Source organism: Macaca thibetana, chromosome 3 (assembly GCF_024542745.1).
Source record: "Macaca thibetana thibetana isolate TM-01 chromosome 3, ASM2454274v1, whole genome shotgun sequence".
Classification (NCBI taxonomy): Eukaryota; Metazoa; Chordata; class Mammalia; order Primates; family Cercopithecidae; genus Macaca; species Macaca thibetana.
The window spans coordinates 105,475,345-105,494,965 of NC_065580.1; the positions used below are offsets into that span (position 1 = coordinate 105,475,345).

General features: G+C 38.5%; 2 protein-coding genes across 2 annotated transcripts in view; both read right to left on the minus strand.

Annotated features, from left to right (window-relative positions):
• LOC126951419 (probable C-mannosyltransferase DPY19L1) overlaps nucleotides 1–4,291 on the minus strand; it is a 48,168-nt gene extending 43,877 nt beyond the window's left edge. Inside the window, exon 1 of the mRNA XM_050785496.1 lies at nucleotides 2,255–4,291. Within this exon, the coding sequence (XP_050641453.1) occupies nucleotides 2,255–2,422 (168 nt within the window). The 5' untranslated portion in view covers nucleotides 2,423–4,291. The remainder of the gene's footprint in view (nucleotides 1–2,254) is intronic.
• LOC126951413 (probable C-mannosyltransferase DPY19L2) overlaps nucleotides 1–19,621 on the minus strand; it is a 184,308-nt gene that overhangs the window by 57,733 nt on the left and 106,954 nt on the right. The window lies entirely within an intron of this gene.

A 19,621-nucleotide genomic window follows, 5' to 3' on the forward strand; every position in this document is an offset into this window, starting at 1 on the left:
GTAACTCTCCTAAGAAAGTAAGGTACCAATTAGTAACCCACTAGCATTTCCAGAGAGCAATGCTCTATAAAAGCTCACCAAATACATAAATAGGTACTACCAGAATAAATATTTCTGTCCATAGAAAAAGTGTATGCTTAAAAATCAGAAAAAAATAGGGTCTGAAAATCTCATTACCTAAAACCAAAATATGTTGAGTTTTCACCAATATTTTACCCAAAACTGCAGTTTATGTTCTCAATTTTAATGACATTACCTGTATTTTCACGAGTAATTTTACATGCAAGTAAAATTATCTACTTATTTCAGTAAAACTGAAATTCTAATTCTAATGATATTCAGTTTACCTTTTCCTAGAAAAAGTGATGTCTAAGCATGCTTTTCAGCTATACCAAGTAGCTGAAAAGTATCAAAAAGACAATTCATCAGCCTGAAAAGCCAACTGAATAGTCTGAATCCCATTGTTAAAATTTAAGAAAACTTTGTAAGGAATGTTGTTCAAGCCACATGAGATTCAAAATTATAAGAAAACATAAGACCAAGAATTAAAAACCATGGTATACACGGAGGGTAGCACGACAGACCTTTGCGCTTTACATACAGTGGTCTTCCTGGTGGTCTAGGTTCCAAAATTTTGAATAACCTCTTTCCTCTGACACCTCATTGTTAACACACAATGCTTCTTTCTTCCATTATTAAAAGGTTATTTCCCCATTTCTTAGGTCATTCTCACAGAATCTGTGGTTCAAAGTGCTTCATGGCCCACAGTATCACAATGTGCAGGATCCACAGTCAGGAAAAGCCAAAACTTTTTTTTTTTTTAAACACATACTATACCAATTAACTGATGTCATGTTGCAACCAGTTGTCAAATACTCTAGCTTTACATTTCTGTGATTCTAAATACTAAGAACATATTAGCTAAGTATTCATTAGTAACTCGCTGACTAAAAGAAGTCCAGCATTGACTCTGCATTATGTTTGGAGATGATTACTCTTATAGCACATGTTAAAACATGTGCATATTCAAATACAGCAGGCACTGAGTGTACAAAATGCGTGGAAGGACAAAGTCACTTCACACAAAGCAAGCTGACCTTTATTCTTTTCTCCCTCATACAAAAATTTATCATGAAAGAAATCTACAGAGAGATGTATTAGAAATTCATTTACAACTATGATTAATCTAGAAACGTGACACTCTGAATTTATATTAGAATTTAAACTAAGCTAATTAGTCAATAACAGTAATAATACAAGCTAACAATTACATAGCAGCTACCATGTGCCAAACATTGTTCTAGGTATTTACACATATGAATTTACTTAGTCTCTGCAATAATCCTACGAGGTGGGTAACATCATTATGCTCATTTACAAAGAGGAAACTAAGGCAAAGAGAGATTAAATGACTTGCTCAGGTCACAGAGCCACTAAATAGCAGTCAGGATTTGAACCCAGGCAACCTGGATCCAGAGTCTATATTTTTTACAATACTGTTCTCTTTAGAAAGCCCTTAAACACTCAAATATTTTGCAAAAAGTACTTAAAAGAGTATCAAATGTTAATACATTAAAATAAGAATATACTGTGTAGCTCCTGCAACAAAAAGTTATCCCTACAAAAGAAAGTGGTATCGATTACCGCCTACTTCTATTATAACTAAAACGTTAGCTTTCACAGTTTTAAAATTATACAAACAATTGATACTTGAGGGTAGGTGAGGTGGCTTACACCTGTAATCCCAACACTTTGGGAGACCAAGGCAGGAGGACTGCTTGAGGCCAGGAATTAGAAACCAGCCTGGGCAACAAAGAAAGACTGCATCTCTATAAAAAATTTTAAAAAAATTTTAAGAGTGTGGTGATGAGCTCCTGTAGTCCCACCAACTCTGGAAGCTGATTCTGAGGCAGGAGGATCACCTGACCCCAGGAGTTTGAGGCTGCAGTGAGCTATGATCTACCACTGCACTCCCGACTGGGCAACAAAAAGAAACTCTGTCTCAAAAAAAAAAAAAAAAAAAAAAAAAAAAAAAGAATTGATACAGTTGATACAGACCCACTATTTCATCAAATTACTAAGCCTTATATCACATAAGAAGTATAATGGTCATGAAAAGTTAACTTAAATGAATGCTAGTGTTTAAATTTTGAATCAAAATAATAAGATCAAACATTTAAAGAATGCCATTATAGATTAAAGAAGAAAACTGCATTGCCAGGAGTAATTCTGAGAACGGTTTTTGATTACCTACCTCTCCATGATTGAAAAAGAAGCACAACACTGTAACCAGGCCTCCTAATCGGCTGCCACTGGAAAAGAAGAAAACATAACTCAAATAACAAAAATTCAGGTCAATCCTAAGAAAAACCTTAAAACACATAAGATCATAACCTCTGGTATTATAAAAGATTTTAGTCATACTAGAACTCTCCTATGCTTATTTACAAAATAGTTTATTTCCTCCAAAATTTCATTAGTCAAAATAACATTTTTTTCATTTTTAAAAAATCATTTGCTAACTTCAAAATATATAGACTCAGAAAAGCACGCAAACTGAAAGGGAATAAAAAATTCTTACTAGTCATACTACTGTACATCATACAACCTGATTTTTCTGTTTATTTTCTTTAGTACCTCATATTTATTTATGTCCTTCAACATTTCTCAAACTGCTTTCCTTGGGACAGATGGCATACGTTAGGAAAAAGGGTGAGAAAGATGTGCAAGGAAAGGGATCCATGGTCATGAGAATGGAAAACCCCACACTGCCTACCTGCTCCTAGAAATTCACAAGGCACTTCCACACATTAAAGATTTAATTTCATATTTCCCAAATCCCATCCCCAAGCTACTTTTCTGCAGAATACAGAATACCAGTTTATAGATAAAGTTTTATGTTTCATTTGTTTTCAAAAACTGGAATAGAACACAAATATAAAGTATGACAATCAGGATTATAACTCTAGGTAAAAAAATAAAATAGTATAATCTGCTAGTTCTAACAATTAACCTTCATTTGCTCAGCGAAGAGTGAAATATGTTCCCTACTGTACCCGAAGTCTGGGTAGGGGACATAAGGTTTAGGTTTATTTCATCAAGTTCTGCATCTTTACTCTTGAGGTCTTCTTACCCGTTTTAGCTCATGCTGCTTTCTCATTATTCTACCCAAATATTCTTCCTTCTTTTTCTTTAAGTATAGGCATACCACAGAGAGGTCAGAGAGGAAACAAAGAACCAGATGGTATAGGCATCAAAGGCCCTATATTTACTCTTGTGATGTATGAATGAGGAAAAGAGGAAGAGATGCAATGGCCAGCAGGGATAATCCACATAGGGAGTATCCAGAAGGAGACAGGTAGGGCTGGGACCCAGCACAGGTGGCCTGTTTGCCTTGGCAAAAGAGGAGGAAGACTGCATATTTAGTGGCAAGTACTTTGTGGAGTTTCCATGTTCCCCACAGAGTAGAAGACACAGCCATTTGCTGCTAGAGAGAAACAACGGCAGCATTAAAGGTCTGAGGAAAGACAAATGTCTGAAACACCACTCACATTTCAGGAGAGCGGTAACTGGGGAAAACAAGTGCTGCTGGGATATCTTAAGGGAACAATTGAGGCTGCAGAACACACATCTATAGGGTCACTAATCATAAGACTGTGTGATTTTTGCCTACCGATTATCAGCCTAGAAAGTACAAATGAAATATAAAGAAGCAAAGAAACTGAGAACATTGGCCAGAAAGTGGCTGAAGTGATGGATCACTGAAATAAGAGCATCAGATAGAGGCGCTTAGAAAGCAGTACAGGCCAGGAAGTAGAGGCCAGGGTTCTCTCCTGAAAGGTGCACCACATCTTCTTCAAAAGAGAAGAACACAGGCTAGGCCCAGGCTTCATCACAAGTGATTAGACATTAGAAAGGTTAAGACAGAGTTAAGCGTTTAAAAAACAAATAAATACATTTTAATGTTTTGAACTTACTCTAACAAGACAAAAACTATAGAAGTGTATAGGGAAAAACGTGATTTTTCTCTTGCTGCCCTCTCCCAATCCTATTCACCTAAGAACATTTTAGTACATGTCTATTCTTCCAAATCTCTCTCTAACCACACAAACATATATTTTCTATGTGATCATATTAATATCTGAAATTTGTTCCTTTTCTAATTATTCTAGCATAAAGATTATTCCTAACCAATATATGTAATAACCTTAGAGGGATTATTTTTATAGATGGCAAATACTGTATAATACAAATATATTTATTTAGCTCATTCCATATTACTGGACATAGAAACATTTTTCAATTTCTTGCTATAATAAAAAACGGTTAAACTTCCTCGTACATGTAAATACTGGCGCGTTTGTTTCAGCAGGAGGGACCTAACTGTGAGACACGTGAGTCAAAGGATGTGAGCTGTGCCCGGAAGCACTGCAGCAGTCCGCACCCTCGTCACAGAGGATGCAGGAGGTCGTTTCTCCACCCCTCGTGGAGCACCTCATGTGCTTTTCAAATTTTGTCCTTAGATAGGTGAAAACCCTTTTCGCACTGCTTACTTGTATGGATCATCATTTTAGTATTTTGTTTTGCAACATGCATTTTCTCTTCCGTGAACTGCTTATTTACATTCTTGACTATTTTTCTATTAGACTGTCTATTTCCCTACTTAAAAATTAAGGTTATCAAACCTTTGACTGTCAAATGTGAAAATAACATTTAAAAGCTGTCCAAAAAAACAACCACTTTAAGCCTTGAGGGAGATGTGACTGTGATCTGAGTCACACATGGTTACAACTTCCGTTCTTAGATTATAGATTAACTTGCTTTCTCATTTTTCTTGTTCAATACAATGACTAGAGAATTAAACAATGCCAGGCACCAAAACTTCCTACTTTTTTTTTTTTCCAGAGACCAGGTCTCACTCTGTCACCCAAGCTAGGGTAGAGTGGCACAATCATGGCTCACTGCAGCCTCAAACTCATGGGATTCAGCAATCCTCCTGCCTCAGCCTCCAGAGTAGCTGAGACTACAGGTGTGAGCCTGCCTTCGTAGTTAACAACCTGTTATAGATTAACTTTCTCTGTGTTGCTTTACTTTGCTTAGATCAGACTATAGAAAATCCATCATTATTATACTTTCTGTAAAAAGAAAAAAAAAAAAGTTAAATGTACCCTTCCCCAAAAGAAATACCACCTATAACCCATCAAACTGCTGTGACTATGTGCCACCTGTATGAACAATGTTGTATTCCTGCTAAAAATTTCTGTCTCTGCCTATATAAATGAAACCTAAACTTCCCTGCTTCCAAAGGCTGACTTCATTCCTTTGGAGTTGGTGTTCCTGAGTGGTCCACCCTCACACTTTGTGCTTGAATTAATGCTCTTTAGATTCTGATATTTTTGATTATTTTAAGTTAACACACATGTGTGACAAAGTATTCTGATACATTTGTGGTGTATGCTGTCAGAAAGAATTTTTAAACTTTTACGTATTTAAGTATGTTGATATTTTCCTTTATTTCTTCTGCACTTCCTGTCTTGTCTCTGAAGGTCTTCCATACCTCAAAACTATAGTCTCCTAAAATTTCTTCTAATATTATTAATTGCATTTTCCACTTAGCTCTTTCACCCTAATTTTGTTCTCTTTGAAATAGCCAATTATATTAAAATCATTTATCAAGTAAACATCCCTTTTACCAGTGAATGAAATTCAGCCTTTATCTTATATTAATTTCTTACAATGCTAGACTGTCTTCTATTTCATTCAACTGACTTAATTCTGTATTTTTTTGTATCACACTATTTTTATTACTGTAGCATTATGGTAATTTTAACGCATGATTTTAAAAAGCTCCCCACCCCCAACTACTCTTTTAAGATTTTTTAGGTAAATCTTACCAACTTACTCTTACATATAACGTCTGAACCAGTCTCCCAACCCTGCTCCCCTACCCAAGAAAAAAATATCAGGCTTCTGATCAGAATGACATTAAATTTATATATAATTTGGGTTGGGAAGGACGGTCATTTATATGACAGCCATTCAGTTAAACAGTATATCTCTTTCCATTTACTCAATTCAAATTGCATTCCTTTAAATAAAAATGTTAGGGGCCAGGCACGGTGGCTCATGCCTATAATCTCAGCACTTTGGGAGGCCAAGGTGGGTGGATCACTTGAGGCCAGGAGTTCCAGACCAGCCTGCCCAACATGATGAAACACTGTCTCTACGAAAATACAAACAAACAAACACACAAACAAACAAAAAACATTAGCTGTGTGGTGGCACACAACTGTAGTCCCAGCTACTCACGAGGCTAACAGTCAAGAATCGTTTGAACCGGGAAGGTGGAGGCTACAATAAGCTGAGATTGCTCCACGGCACTCCAGCCTGGATGACAGAGTGAAACTGTCTCAAAAAATAATAAAAATTTTTTTGGACAACCAATGTAAGAGTTAAATACCAAAAGTTAAAACTTCTAGAAATACAAAGAGAACATGACAAAATCTGATCACAGTGGAAAATTTTAATTCTTTCATAATCTGACAGGTCAAGTAAGCTAAATGAAACATACTAGGGATTTGAAGGAGACAATCAACAAGCTCAGTGTTGTGACTATACAGAGATTACACATCATTGTCTACGTCACTGGAACATCTAGTTGCAAAGGTACCTCATTCTCTGATTAGAATCTAAAACAACCTAAAACACAAGAAAGATAAGTTTTTTTAAAAATGACACTTGGGGAATTTAATATAAAATTTCCTTTTAAAAATTTCCTGGAACAACGAGGAATCAAAATGGAAATTTAATACTTTAATTTTCTAAATGGCAGAATAAAGGTAGAGAAAGAACAAAAGACTCACAAATCCAATTCCCCGATGAAATCTCAGGATGAGGTTTGCCTAAGAAGTCGCATACCCTCACTCAGTTGCCATACAACCTGGGAGGCTCTGAGGTTGGACAATTTCCTGAGGGCAGAGCCACTGTGACAACATTCCTTTTTCACCAAATTACTAAAATACAGGTTATGGTCCAATATCTTCCATGAATATGGGCTCAGCTTTGCTTAACTAACAAAATAGGCATATTTTTTCTAGTACACTTTGGGGAACTGCAAAGCTAGAAGAGGAGAATAAAATGTGTTTATCTCCAAGGATGTTCTGAGTTAGAATCACTGTGAAATGATGTGACTTGAAACAAATCTAAAATAGTGTTCTCCATGTCCACCCTCTTACCCCAATCCATAGAGGCTACTATGTAAGTCTTTTTATTTTGCTAAACAGAAAAGACGCAGCAATCAGAATACCTAAAATTAAATTTTTTTTTCCCACTATAGTTGATCAGTTGATATTTTAGCATTCCCTAGTGATTAAAAAAAAAAAAAAGTTTCTTCTGCAATATTACTGTCAGAAAATATGAAAGCTCCTATTGTGCAAATTTTAAAACATTCTAAGCTTGCTAAACATTTACCACATTTACTTATACATCTCATTCACCTAAACCTTGATTTTTCTTAGATATAAAATAAGGGGATAATAAAAAAAAAGCTAAAAACGACCTACAAATACTTTCCAGTTCTAAAATTTAAGAATTTTATAATTTTCTTCTTTCCTACCTACCACAGTTGTATAGATTTAAATCAATTATTAAGTTTTGATAGGTTTTATTAATCATTGAGATTTTTATCTCTATTTACAAAAATGATGAACCATCCAAAGTTCAACTTTTGAAGAGAAAAAAGCAATCAGAGTTAATTCAAAACTATATTAAATAACTCTTACGAGTAAGCTTTCTTATTGTTGTATAAATGCTTAAGAAAGAGAAAATGGAGAAAAATTTGGAAATAACCAAATTAAGATAATTTCCAATCTTAAGTTGGAGATTGAAGGCTTTGGGCACCTTCCTAGCTCAATGAAGAAATGCCAAGCAGGCCTGGTTCAGAGCTGAGAACCTTCCCCTATACTCATGGTGGCAGGGGGAGAGGGGATTCACTGGTTACTAAGGAAAGAAAAAGGAAAGAAAGAAGAGGAATGAGGATAAGACTCAGGAAGGATGAGAAAAGTTCTCAGCTTGGTCCTTTCCAGTCTGTTTCAAGCAAGTCATTAATGCCTTTAATTTAACTCTCTATCTGCCAGTTCTAACAGAAGTTACTTATTTATCAGATTGTGAACTCAATTCACCCATGGTGCCTAGTTCCAAGCCTTGTCCATGAAAGACAGTGAAAGGGTATCTGAAAACAGAACTATTCAATCAAAAGACTGCTGGCATTCCTTTTCTGAAAGCTTGGAGCCAAACACACCACACCTCATGTCATTGTTGCTCTCGGTACTGGCCCCAATACCAGGCAGGGCCATGTGTTCAGGTGAGCCTCTGCTCTGACCCAACCACCACACCTCCTCAACACCTATGCAGACCTCTCCACTGTGTGCTCCAGGCCCTTCATTCCATGGTGAACAACTACCTATCTGACACCCACAGCCTCTTCCCAGAGGCTTCCTCCTTCTCTTGCCCGGAAATATCACTCTCCTCTGAACAAATGCTTCCCCTGGAGCCTCCCCTACAATTCTGCCTCCTAGTATCCCAGAGTCTGTCCATTTCCCTCCACCCCACCACCGCCATACCAGCCCAGGCTCCCATCCTCTTCCCCTGGGCTGCCACAGCCTCCGACACCCCACACCCAAAGCCTGCTCCCTCTACGCTGCAGAGTGTGTTGTCTTTAACAATGAATAGACCCAATCCCACTCCATCCACACAGCCCTTCAATGGCATCCCACTGCCCACAAGGTCAAACCCAAACACCAAAACATGTAAAAAATGCCTCGCAGGATCTGGCCCCTGCATACACCTCAACTCCTTTCACTATTCTTCCTCCTGCCCACACTCTGTTCTCCAGCTGCGCTGTCCTCATCAGAGTTCCTCAAATGATAAGACCACACTGACAAGAGTGTGCAGAGCAGCATGGGAGCAAGACCAGTGGGGAGCAGAGCCCCATGAGCTGATGCAGAGTCATCCCAGGGTGATGGGCTGGCAGAGAAGTGGAAGAATGCCAGAGATATTCTGAAGCAGGACAATAATAATAGGATTTTGTGACTCCTTGGATTACAGAGGAAAGAGGAAAGTCATGGCTATCTCCGAGAGGTCAGACTGGGCATTAGAGTAGACAGAAGAGTCATTTGCTGAGACAGTGAACACATAAAAAGGGGAAGGGTTTGGAGAAAGGATGCCAATATTGCCAACCAATAACCTTCATCAATTTATGCATACTAAATAAAAGTACTTATCTTTTAAATATTCATACACAACTGTTAGACCAAATGGGTTTGATTAAAGATACGTTAGCAGGCCAAGTTAATAGTACATTCAAAAAAAAATAAAAAAAAGGCCAGGCACGGTGGCTCACGCCTATAATCCCAGCACTTTGGGAGGCCAAGGCGGGTGGATCATAAGGTCAGGAGATTGAGATCATTCCAGCTAACACAGTGAAACCCCATCTCTACTAAAAATACAAGAAAAAAAAAAAATGGCCGGGCGTGGTGGCAGGCACCTGTAGTCCTAGCTACTCAGGAGGCTGAGGCAGGAGAATGGCGTGAACCCGGGAGGCAGAGCTTGCAGTGAGCTGAGATCATGCCACGGCACTCCAGCCTGGGAAAGAGAGTGAGACTCTGTCTCAAAAAAAAAAAAAAAAAAAAAAAAAAAAAAATTTGTAGCTGGAAAAGTTTGAGATGGTAGAATTCACAGTCTATTTAAGATGCGTTTTTAGCCAAAAATCCAGCCTGTATAAGCAGTAAATGCTTGATTTTTTGAAAATAAAGAATAAGAAAATATGCAAAACAATGGAAGCAAAACTGGCATGAAATTTAAGAAATTCAACTTTTCCTTAAAACAGGTGGAGGGCAGTGGAAGAGTGGAAAATTAATACAAAACGCTCTTCCATTCTGCTACAGAGCTTAAGAATACTAAGCACTTCATAGGTAAGTTGGTTGGATCATGGGAAGAGACGGTAGGAAGATTAACTGTGTTAATGATGACTGCTCACTTCAGATGTAAAGGGGGACATCAAGCAAAATTAAAAAGGGCTTTGACATACAGACTAATCTTCCAGGCCCTCAGGGCTTCTGGAACATATCTAGAAAAAAAGCAGCTTAAAAAAATTTCTCAGGTATCAAAGAAAAACTCTGAACCTCCAATAACAGAGAACAGAAAATCGGAAGATGAAGGTATTGTCCTCTGACTAGCTGGTTCCTTATGTGGAAGAAAAGGCATTTTCTGCTGACTACTTATGTCTACAAAAGGATGTCCAGGCTTTTCTCACAAAAATTCAGAAACAATAGAGAACTGGGTAGAGAAAAGGGTAAATATTCAAAAAAGGGGGAGGAGATCAGGAACAGATCAGAGGGGACCCAGGGACTCTGGGCAGCCCTCATTAAATGTAGAGAAGTTCATGAAAAAGATCATTTTTCTCTTCAAAAAGCGACCTCATTGCCAGAGAGGGGATGGAAGTGAGGAAAAGGGAACACTGACCCTGCCTCAGTGAGTGTGTGCTCAGCCCTCCCTCATGCATAAGTGTCTGCATATGAGCGGTTGTGAGGGGGAGGAGGAGTCACTGGCACTGGGTGTCACTTCTGCACTGAGGTGAAGAATCAGATATGCCTCCTGGACTCCGGCCACAGGCAGAGGCAGCTGAGGCTGGTAGATGAAAAAGCAACAAGATGAAAGGAGCCTGGGTCTCCCCAAACAAAGCAGTTTCCAATCTGCTCATGCTGTAATAAAAACCACTAGTCAGTTAAGACCCATCCACTTTGCAACCTTCTAACCAGCTCCTCATTCTTAGATACAAATGTCAAGCTAGGAATCACCAGGCTGTGGGGATGGGAGCTTCCAATGTGAAAAACAGAAACTAATACAAATTGAAGGGGGACCAAGAAGTAACAAAGACAATGCAACAATTAGAGAAATTTTCAAACTCAAGATTCTTGAAGTTGGAAATCTAACAGAAATGACAATAAAATGTAAAAATAAAATAAGGGAGAAAAACCCTGAGAAAATTCGACTTCAAGAAGTCTAATATCCAGTCAATAACTTTCAAGAAAACAGGGAAAAAAAATTGAGATAAGAAAGTCATTATGGAAATAATACTAAAAAAAGTTGTCCTCCAAAGTGAAGAAAGTGCCCAGATAGATAGAGCACACAAAGTATGCGATGAGAAGGATGAAATAATATCTGCCACATCATGACCTTTTAGGGGACTAAAGAGAGAAAGATGAACCCAAAAGCTGCCAGAGGGAAAAAACTAGCCACACACAAAAGGAACTAATGGTAGAAGAGCAGCAGACTTTTGAAAAGCTACACACCATCTTAGAAGACAGTCGAAAAAAGCCTTTAAAAGTCTGAGGAAAAGTTAAAATCAACAACCAGGCAAACCAGTAATTAAGTATAAAAATAAAAAAGGAAATATTCAAACATGCCAAACAAATGTATTTTAAAATTATCTCTGTGACTCTCTTGGAAATTACCTGACAATATGATCCTCAAAAGGATGAAACAGACCAGAAAGAGACCAACTTGGGGTCCAAAACACAATGAATCCAAAGCAAGACAGGAAAGGGGAATTCTCAGGATGGTGGCAAACAAAACTCCCAGGGAATCGCTATACGGAAGCCCAGGGAAGGATGGGTCTAGGATGGAACCAGAGACAGAAGCTCCAGGAGGGAGGCCCCAGGGGATAGGAGTGGGAGAAATGAAATAATGGATTTTATACATTTGACAAAGTATAAAATAAGTCTTTACAGTTCATTGTAGATCTGGAGAGGAATTAATCAGCATACAGAACACCAAGGAAAACACAATATTAGCAATAATTAACCACAGGAAAAATTTTAAGTTACCAAATAAACAATTATTTATACTACTTAATTCAGCAGTAAGCAATATTTTTACAGTCATAATAATGTAACTGTGGACCATGGTTTTACGTATTAGAATTGCTGAGGTTTCAAAGATCTGAAAGTGGCTTCCCCTAGACAAAGGGATTGATGAGGTCGGGTAGACAGATGGGGCAAGGGACCACTGATGTACTTGATTAGAAAAAGTTGAATAATGCCCAAAGATATGTATGTATATACAAAGCAGTGAAAATTCAGTTTAAAAACATACTAATAAGTAACATACCCATTGTAGGACACATTAATAGAAAGAAAGTTGTTCAATTAACTTATTTGGAGACCTCTTGATACTTGCCAAAAAATACTTATCAGGAACAAATCATAAAAATGTTCCAGGTAACATTAAAATAGATGTTCGTAGTCACCACCAAAAGAAATAATACAGTATATTTTAACCTTGGCTTGAAAACCATTAAAGAAAAATCTTCCAAAAAAAGAGAAACTTTCCATACTGAAATTACCAACTACAAACTACCAGACCATGTGAAGGTATGGAGTTACAGTCATCTTACCTAGAGGATGAGGAGTTGGGGAAATGTGTAATCGCAAAAGCAGACATTTAAGAATCCGCCCCCCAACACGGAGTATGTTACCTTTCCCTCCAATGTGTAGTTAGTTCAATAAATGATTCTAAGTAAAATTAACTGAGGAAACTATTAGAATAAAATTACATGTATAAAATTACATGTATGACAGCCACAAATGGAGCAAAATAGGATCCCGAAAAATGACAACACTAGAAAGAGTAAACTTCCACCTATCAAACCAAAACAATGCGTACAGAAATATCAGCTGAAGAACAGAAAAATCCTGGGACCTCAGAATCCTTCAGAAATGAACTATTACGGAACAGTAATATTCTGGAACATGCGAACAGAAAAGAGAACAGAAAATCTAGATCCTTCTTAGTGTCATGTATCTTTAAAACATTTTAAGTAAAACTTTTTATGAAATATAAATACCACTCACTCTGGAAATGGAATAAACACTTTTTTTCTTCATTATGCAGAATCTTTAAACAAAAATTAACTAAAGCTGCAGACAATTTAATTGCTGTGGAAAGAACACTTAAAATGTATTCTCAAAGACAGTAGAGCACACATTTTGGAGGCACTGTTGGTACTCAAATCCCTACTCTGCCAATGACCTCGTCAAAGTTATTTAATATCCTTGTGTCTCAGTTTCCTCATCTATAAAGTGGTTTGCCTATCTCATGGAGTAACCATATGGATTAAATGAATTTCTGACTGCAAAGAGTTTAGACTAGAGCCTCGCACATAAGCGTTATACATGTACTGAATTTCTCCAATCAAAAACAGTCTTCAGTGAAGATTGGAATCTGCAGAAGGAAAGCTTCAGAATGAGTCCACTGGAAAAACACTTGCTAAATCAGTAAATGCTAGTAAAGCTTATATGATAGATAATATATTTCTATTGTGCCTTTCACATATGGTAACCATAAGCTAAGTTTTTCTTTCAATATTTTATTAATTATCAATTCATGTATTCAACCAAAAAGTATTTTGGAAGGCAAGCATTCCTCTGGGTCCTTTGCAAACACTACCTTATTCCATTCTCACACAGAAGACAGTCTCTTAAACTCATTTAGGTGTTCTCCCCTCTACTCAATCACTTCTTTAAAAATCTTCTATACTCTTCCATTTTAGTTAACCTAATAAAACACCGCACCTCCCTTTTACAACCCTAAAAGACATCTGTTACTTTATATTTTCTTTTACATCTAAAGGCAAACCAAAGAACTGGCAGTCACTCTGAGTTCTGCTCACATCATTTATTCAAACTATATAAAAACTCAACCGTAACAGATTCCACCCACAATTTAGAGCTTCTATACAGCTTTTTTTGGTCTTCTAGCCTTAACCATGACAGCCTAAGTTTGCCAGACATCTAAGGAAAGCACCTAACATGGAAGGTAAAGAAGATGTTTAAAAAAACAAGTGAGGCCAGGCGCGGTGGCTCACGCCTGAATCCCGGCACTTTGGGAGGCTGAGGCAGGCAGATCACCAGGTCAAGAGATCAAGACAATCCTGGCCAACATGGTGAAAGCCCCTCTCAACTAAAAAATACAAAAATTGGCTAGGTGTGGTGGCACATGCCGGTAGTCCCAGCTACTTGGGAGGCTGAGGCAAGAGAAAATTGCTTGAACCCAGAGGCGGAGGTTGCAGTGGGCCAAGATCATGCCATTGCACTCCTGCCTGGTAACAGAGTGAGACTATGGCTCAAACACACACACACACACACACACACACACACACACACACACACACACAAGCTAGAAGATGCCAAGGTTATTCCGGGAGGGTAAAAACATCATTAATACCCTCAGAGGGAAAATTTATTGAATCCATGAAACAAAAATAAAATACTATTTTTTAAAAAGGAATGTTTATAGAACAAACAAAACTTCTTGGAAACTAAAAGCATGATAATGAAAAATAGAAACTCAGCAGAAGGTAGGAAAAAATAAGGCTGATAAAATGTTCTAGAATGTAGAACAAAGCCAAATAAATTAAAAATGGGTTGGGGGGAAGAAAATTAGAGGACGGGAACTATGAACATCCAAACAATAAAAGTTCTGAATCAGAAAACAAAGGGAATAAAGTAAGTAAAGAAATAATTCAAGAAAATTCCCAGAAATCAAAACATGACTGAAACAACCCATCAAGTGTCCAAGAGAACACATGAAAGCAGATCTACACTGAGACATAATGCTCTGAAATTTCAGAACCATAGAGACAAAGAAGATATTCCACAATCTTCCAGAGAGAGGAAGGGGAAGCACAGGTCACATACAAAGGTTTAGAAATCTGAATAACTTAGGAACATCTGAATAGCACCGTCTGCAGCAATCAACATTCTTTTTTTTTCTTCTTCTTGAGACAGAGTCTCACTCTGTTGTCCAGGCTGGAGTGCAGTGGTGCGATCTCGGCTTACTGCAAGCTCCACCTCCCGGGTTCACGCCATTCTCCTGCCTCAGCCTCCCAAGTAGCTGGGACTACAGGCGCCCACCACCATGCTCTGCTAATTTTTTGTATTTTTTAGTAGAGACGGGGTTTCACCGTGTTAGCCAAGATGGTCTCGATTTCCTGACCTCGTGATCCGCCCACCTCAGCCTCCAAAAGTGCTGGGATTACAGGTGTGAGCCACCGCGCCCAGCCAGCAATCAACAATGTTTTCATGTCTAGAGTTCAATATTTGGCCAAGCAGTGAACCAAATATGGAAGCAAATAAAGACATTTTCAAATATGCAAAGTTTCCTAAATGTTTACTTCCCAGCTATCTACTCTCAAGACCTACTTACTAGAAGATGAGGTCTACCAAAGTGAGAAAATAAACCAAGAAAGAGGAACAAACAGGACAAGGGCACAGGAGATCCAACAGGGGAGAGTAGTCAAGGAAATCCCAATGAGATGGCAAAGGAAAATGCCAAGAGGACAGATGTACACAAACCATGGAAGGTGGCCAATCCAGAACCAAGTACTGACTCATGCCCAAAATCTCCATATTTTATTTGTGTGAGCCTGGACCAGATTCTCATCTGTATTTTATCTTGGCTCCACATGCTTTACTGCTGGCATCAGTTAAAGACACTTATGTCACTCACAGAAGTTGTTCTGCTTTGATATGCGCCAGAGCCAGGGTAAACAGTGGGGAATTTAGAAAGAGGGAACAGCTCCTCCCCTCATGATATTTCTGCTGGATATTCAGTACCTGGCCACTACATTTCTGCCAGATGTCCCTACCGACTGAGTCCCACATTTATTCCAGGACTAGCTCATGACCTTGCCTACTGATGTCCTGAGGAATCACGCTCCTGGTTGAAAATGTATATGGGATTTCTCAGGCCTGGTCATATGCAAGACTTTGCCTGGCAGGCATCACAGGGAAAAGACGCCCTTCACACACCAGGCTTGGTGCAGAGCCAGTGTACTGTATTCTCTCAGGGGAGTTGCAGTCAACGACTCAGCCACTTCTGAGAGATAAACCTCTTCTTATATTTGCCTTCCTAGCCCACGCACCTTTATTTCCTGGTCTCATTCTCTGCTGAGGCCTGGTGGAGAGGGGCTCCTTAAAGTGGCTGTTCCCCACTCTGACTCAGACTCTGCTCTCTTTGGCTCTGAGCCCTTCTCCTTTGCCCCACCACCTGAAGAACCATAAACTGCAGGAGCCTTTTGCTCCCTTTTGATGAGGGTGAGATATCCTGGTCCTCACATCCCACTTACACCATTACAGTAAATGATTAAAGGCTTAACTCTCACTTTTGGCCTGTCCGTTTAACCAGCCACTCCCATACCTGACAGCTCAGCTCCCTCCCGTAGCTCAGCTGAGCTCCTGAGGGCCTCAGAAAGTTCCCTCGGGGAACCTAAAGACCATGACTCAGAAACTCTTCTTCTGGGAACTTTCATCTAACAATGGCAATAGTGTCCTCTCCTTTAAGCAGCTAGGTTTGTGCTTGATACTCAGGTTTTCAAAACTAAATACACCTTATTTAAGGATATGCACATGAGTGGCACAATCATAAAGAAAAACAAGGAAAACATTGGTCCAAAAGTTAGGATGCCATTTCCTCTGAGGGTTGAGGGAAGGAAAGAGAATGCATTAAGAAGGAATGCTAAGAGTATGAAAGCTCTGATAATTTATTTATTTTTTTAATCTGTGTCATGGGTACATAAGTATTCATTTTACTCATCTTTAAAAATGTATATAAAGATTTTACACGATTCCATAGTCATAACATTTTACACATAAAAAAGTATTTTTTTACTGGTTATTTATTTACTGGGTCATAGATAATACACTCATATGATAGCAATGCATAAAATAAAGGAAGAAATTTCACACAACTGTTTCTTATAAGATCCTCAATACAAACTGAAGGAATAATTTAAAAGTAAAGTTTCAGTGAAAGTATTGCATGGGGTACAATAAACAAAGGTCCAAGTAGGCAGCAGTGACTGGGCAGCTATCAGTCAACAATGAGACACTCCGCAGGGGCACTGTTCTGTCTGCCCCAGGATGACTCATCAGCCACACTCACTGCCCACTGTTTTCTCCAGAAGACCTCCTCAGACGGCGCTTGATCTAGAAAGGAATCACAGGCTGAAGAGTCTAAAAACCTAATGGGGTATTCTGGGGGCAACCTCGCATAGGATACTGAACGGAAAAGAACTCAAAGATTCTAACACATGATCTAAAAATCAACTTAAGTACTTTTATAATTCCACCATATTTCGCTTATCTTAGGCAAAGGAATTTCTGTCTATCCTTCAGCTCCAGTTTTAAGGAGAGTAGTAGGAACTCTGAAGACAGAGGCAGCAGTAATCAGGGAAGAATGCTACAAAGAAAATGAAGCTCAAAGAGACAGCACCAGAGTCCTTTCTGGCCAGCCATAGCCCTGGTCTGTGAAAACCCTGGATGGTTTCATGTATCATTTCACCATCCTGAGATTCAAAACAAATCAAGCAATCAAAGGCAGGGCTGCTAAGTAAGCAGCTGCACAAGCGGGTAGTGGGAGAAGTGAATGGGACCAGGGCCTCACTGCTGGGGAGAGGAGGAAGGGGTGGGAGACTAGATGGGGATAGCAAGGGGACCCAAGGAAAGTCCAATTAAAAAGTTTTGTTGGCTGGGCGTGGTGGCTCACACCTGTAATCCCAGCATTTTGGGAGGCCGAGGTGGGTGGATCATCTGAGGTCAGGAGTTTGAGACCAGCCTGACCAAAATGGTAAAACCCCGTCTCCACTAAAAAAAAAAAATACGAAAATTAGCTGGCTGTGACAGTGCACCCCTGTAATCCCAGATACTCAAGAGGCTCAGACAAGAGAACTGCTTGAACCCAGGAGGCGGAAAATTCAGTGGGCCGAGATTGCACCATCGCACTCCAGCCTGGGCAACAGAGTGAGACTTTGTCTCAAAAAAAAAAAAAAAAAAAAAAAAAAAGAAAAGAAAAAGAAAAAGGTTTGTCTTAATTTTGTCATGTGAGAGAGAAGGTAAGGGATAAACACATTCTGAGGTGGATGGGAAGGAAGCAAGAAAGCAAGCCTGAAGGACAGCGACGGGCAAAGAAGAACTGGCAGCCAGTAGGAATAAATCTAACACCCACAAAGGAATAAGCCTTAAACAAAGGCACTTTTTTCAATGATCCTCTGATTCCACCAGGCCTCTGTATCCCAGTAGTGTACTCCCTCTTTTATTTCAGCTAGTCAGAGTATTTCTGGCACCCTTTTCCAAAGAGAAAGAAAAAAAACTCCTCCTTAGAAACCCTGTTATTGTTTGCACTCATCCTTACACAGCAGTAAAATTTATAATAAACTTTATATACATATGCATTTTTCCAGAGAACTGTTAAACATATACACATATTTAACAGCTTAATATACTATCCAATCTATTCTTCCTCAACAATGCACCATAACCGAACTAACCCCGAACTCCAAAATATTACTCAAATCACACTAAAGGGCAAAGAATAAAAGCTTTAGTATCACCTGCTTGATATCTGCCTTAGAGTCCAACAACAAAAGTTTTTTCTATTTATAAATAAGAGAACCTTAAGCATATATAAATTTCCTCCAGAAGAAACTATGGGGAAAGTTCTAACTGCCCAACAACCAATGCTCCTTCTTACTGGCAGAACAGAGATTTCCACACACTGGGTCTTAAGAAACTGGCCTTCAGAAACTGTTAGTCTGTGGCTAAGAAATATCAGGGTATCTTATGAAATAAATAACGGTAAGTATAAATCAATACAGCTTCAAAAAATAATTAACAATGAGTATTTTAAAAAAAAAACCTAAAATACTGAGAATTCCAGAAAAAGAATTATACCATGAGTAGGCTGTGTTTGCAAAACAGATCTCACTTCATCTCCTCAAGTTAGAGCTTGGCAGTCTGGCTCCATTCACCATTTGGCTGTTTTCTATTTTTCCTTCTTCCATTTCTGGTGAAATGGACTGGATTACCTGGCTTCTAAAAACTTATATGTATATTATTTCAAAACAAATATACTTCTGAATTTAAAATGTCACAGTCAATCTGCCTGCAAATTTCTAACCTGCTAGACAAATCTCAACTTTTATTTCTCAGTATATAATACAATTTATTTTTTTAATCCTAAAAACAACTTTAGATATCTTCCTCTTTATTTTTAACCCATATTTTAAGAAGTCTGCAGCTTTATCCCTCTCATAAAATTACAAGGGTGACTAACCATCAAGAAAGAAAACATTAAGAACTAACTAGTAATCTGAAACCTCTAAATGTACTTCGGGTCAAAAAACATACAAAAATACAATGAAAAACACTGATAGAAAAGAAGTGATAAGAGTCTCTATTCAAAATAATATACATCAGGATCAACTGTGGCAAGAACCTTCAGTTTAGGATGCCTTTGAATAGAGCTAAAGAGATGGTTCCGGGTTAAGAAAAAGCCCACAAACAGCAAAAGGAAATCTGGAAAAATAAAAACATGTGCTGCTAGTACAGACCACCATGGGATCCAAGAGTTGGGTAACACAGAAGGGGCCAGCTAAAGCACAAAGCAGTCAAGTGGGTGGAGCTGAAACAAGTTACAGCCATTGACATTGGAAGAAGAACCAGAGACAGTCATCTAGAAAGACGCAAATGCTCTAAGGTAAAAGCTGCTCCCTCATGCCACCATA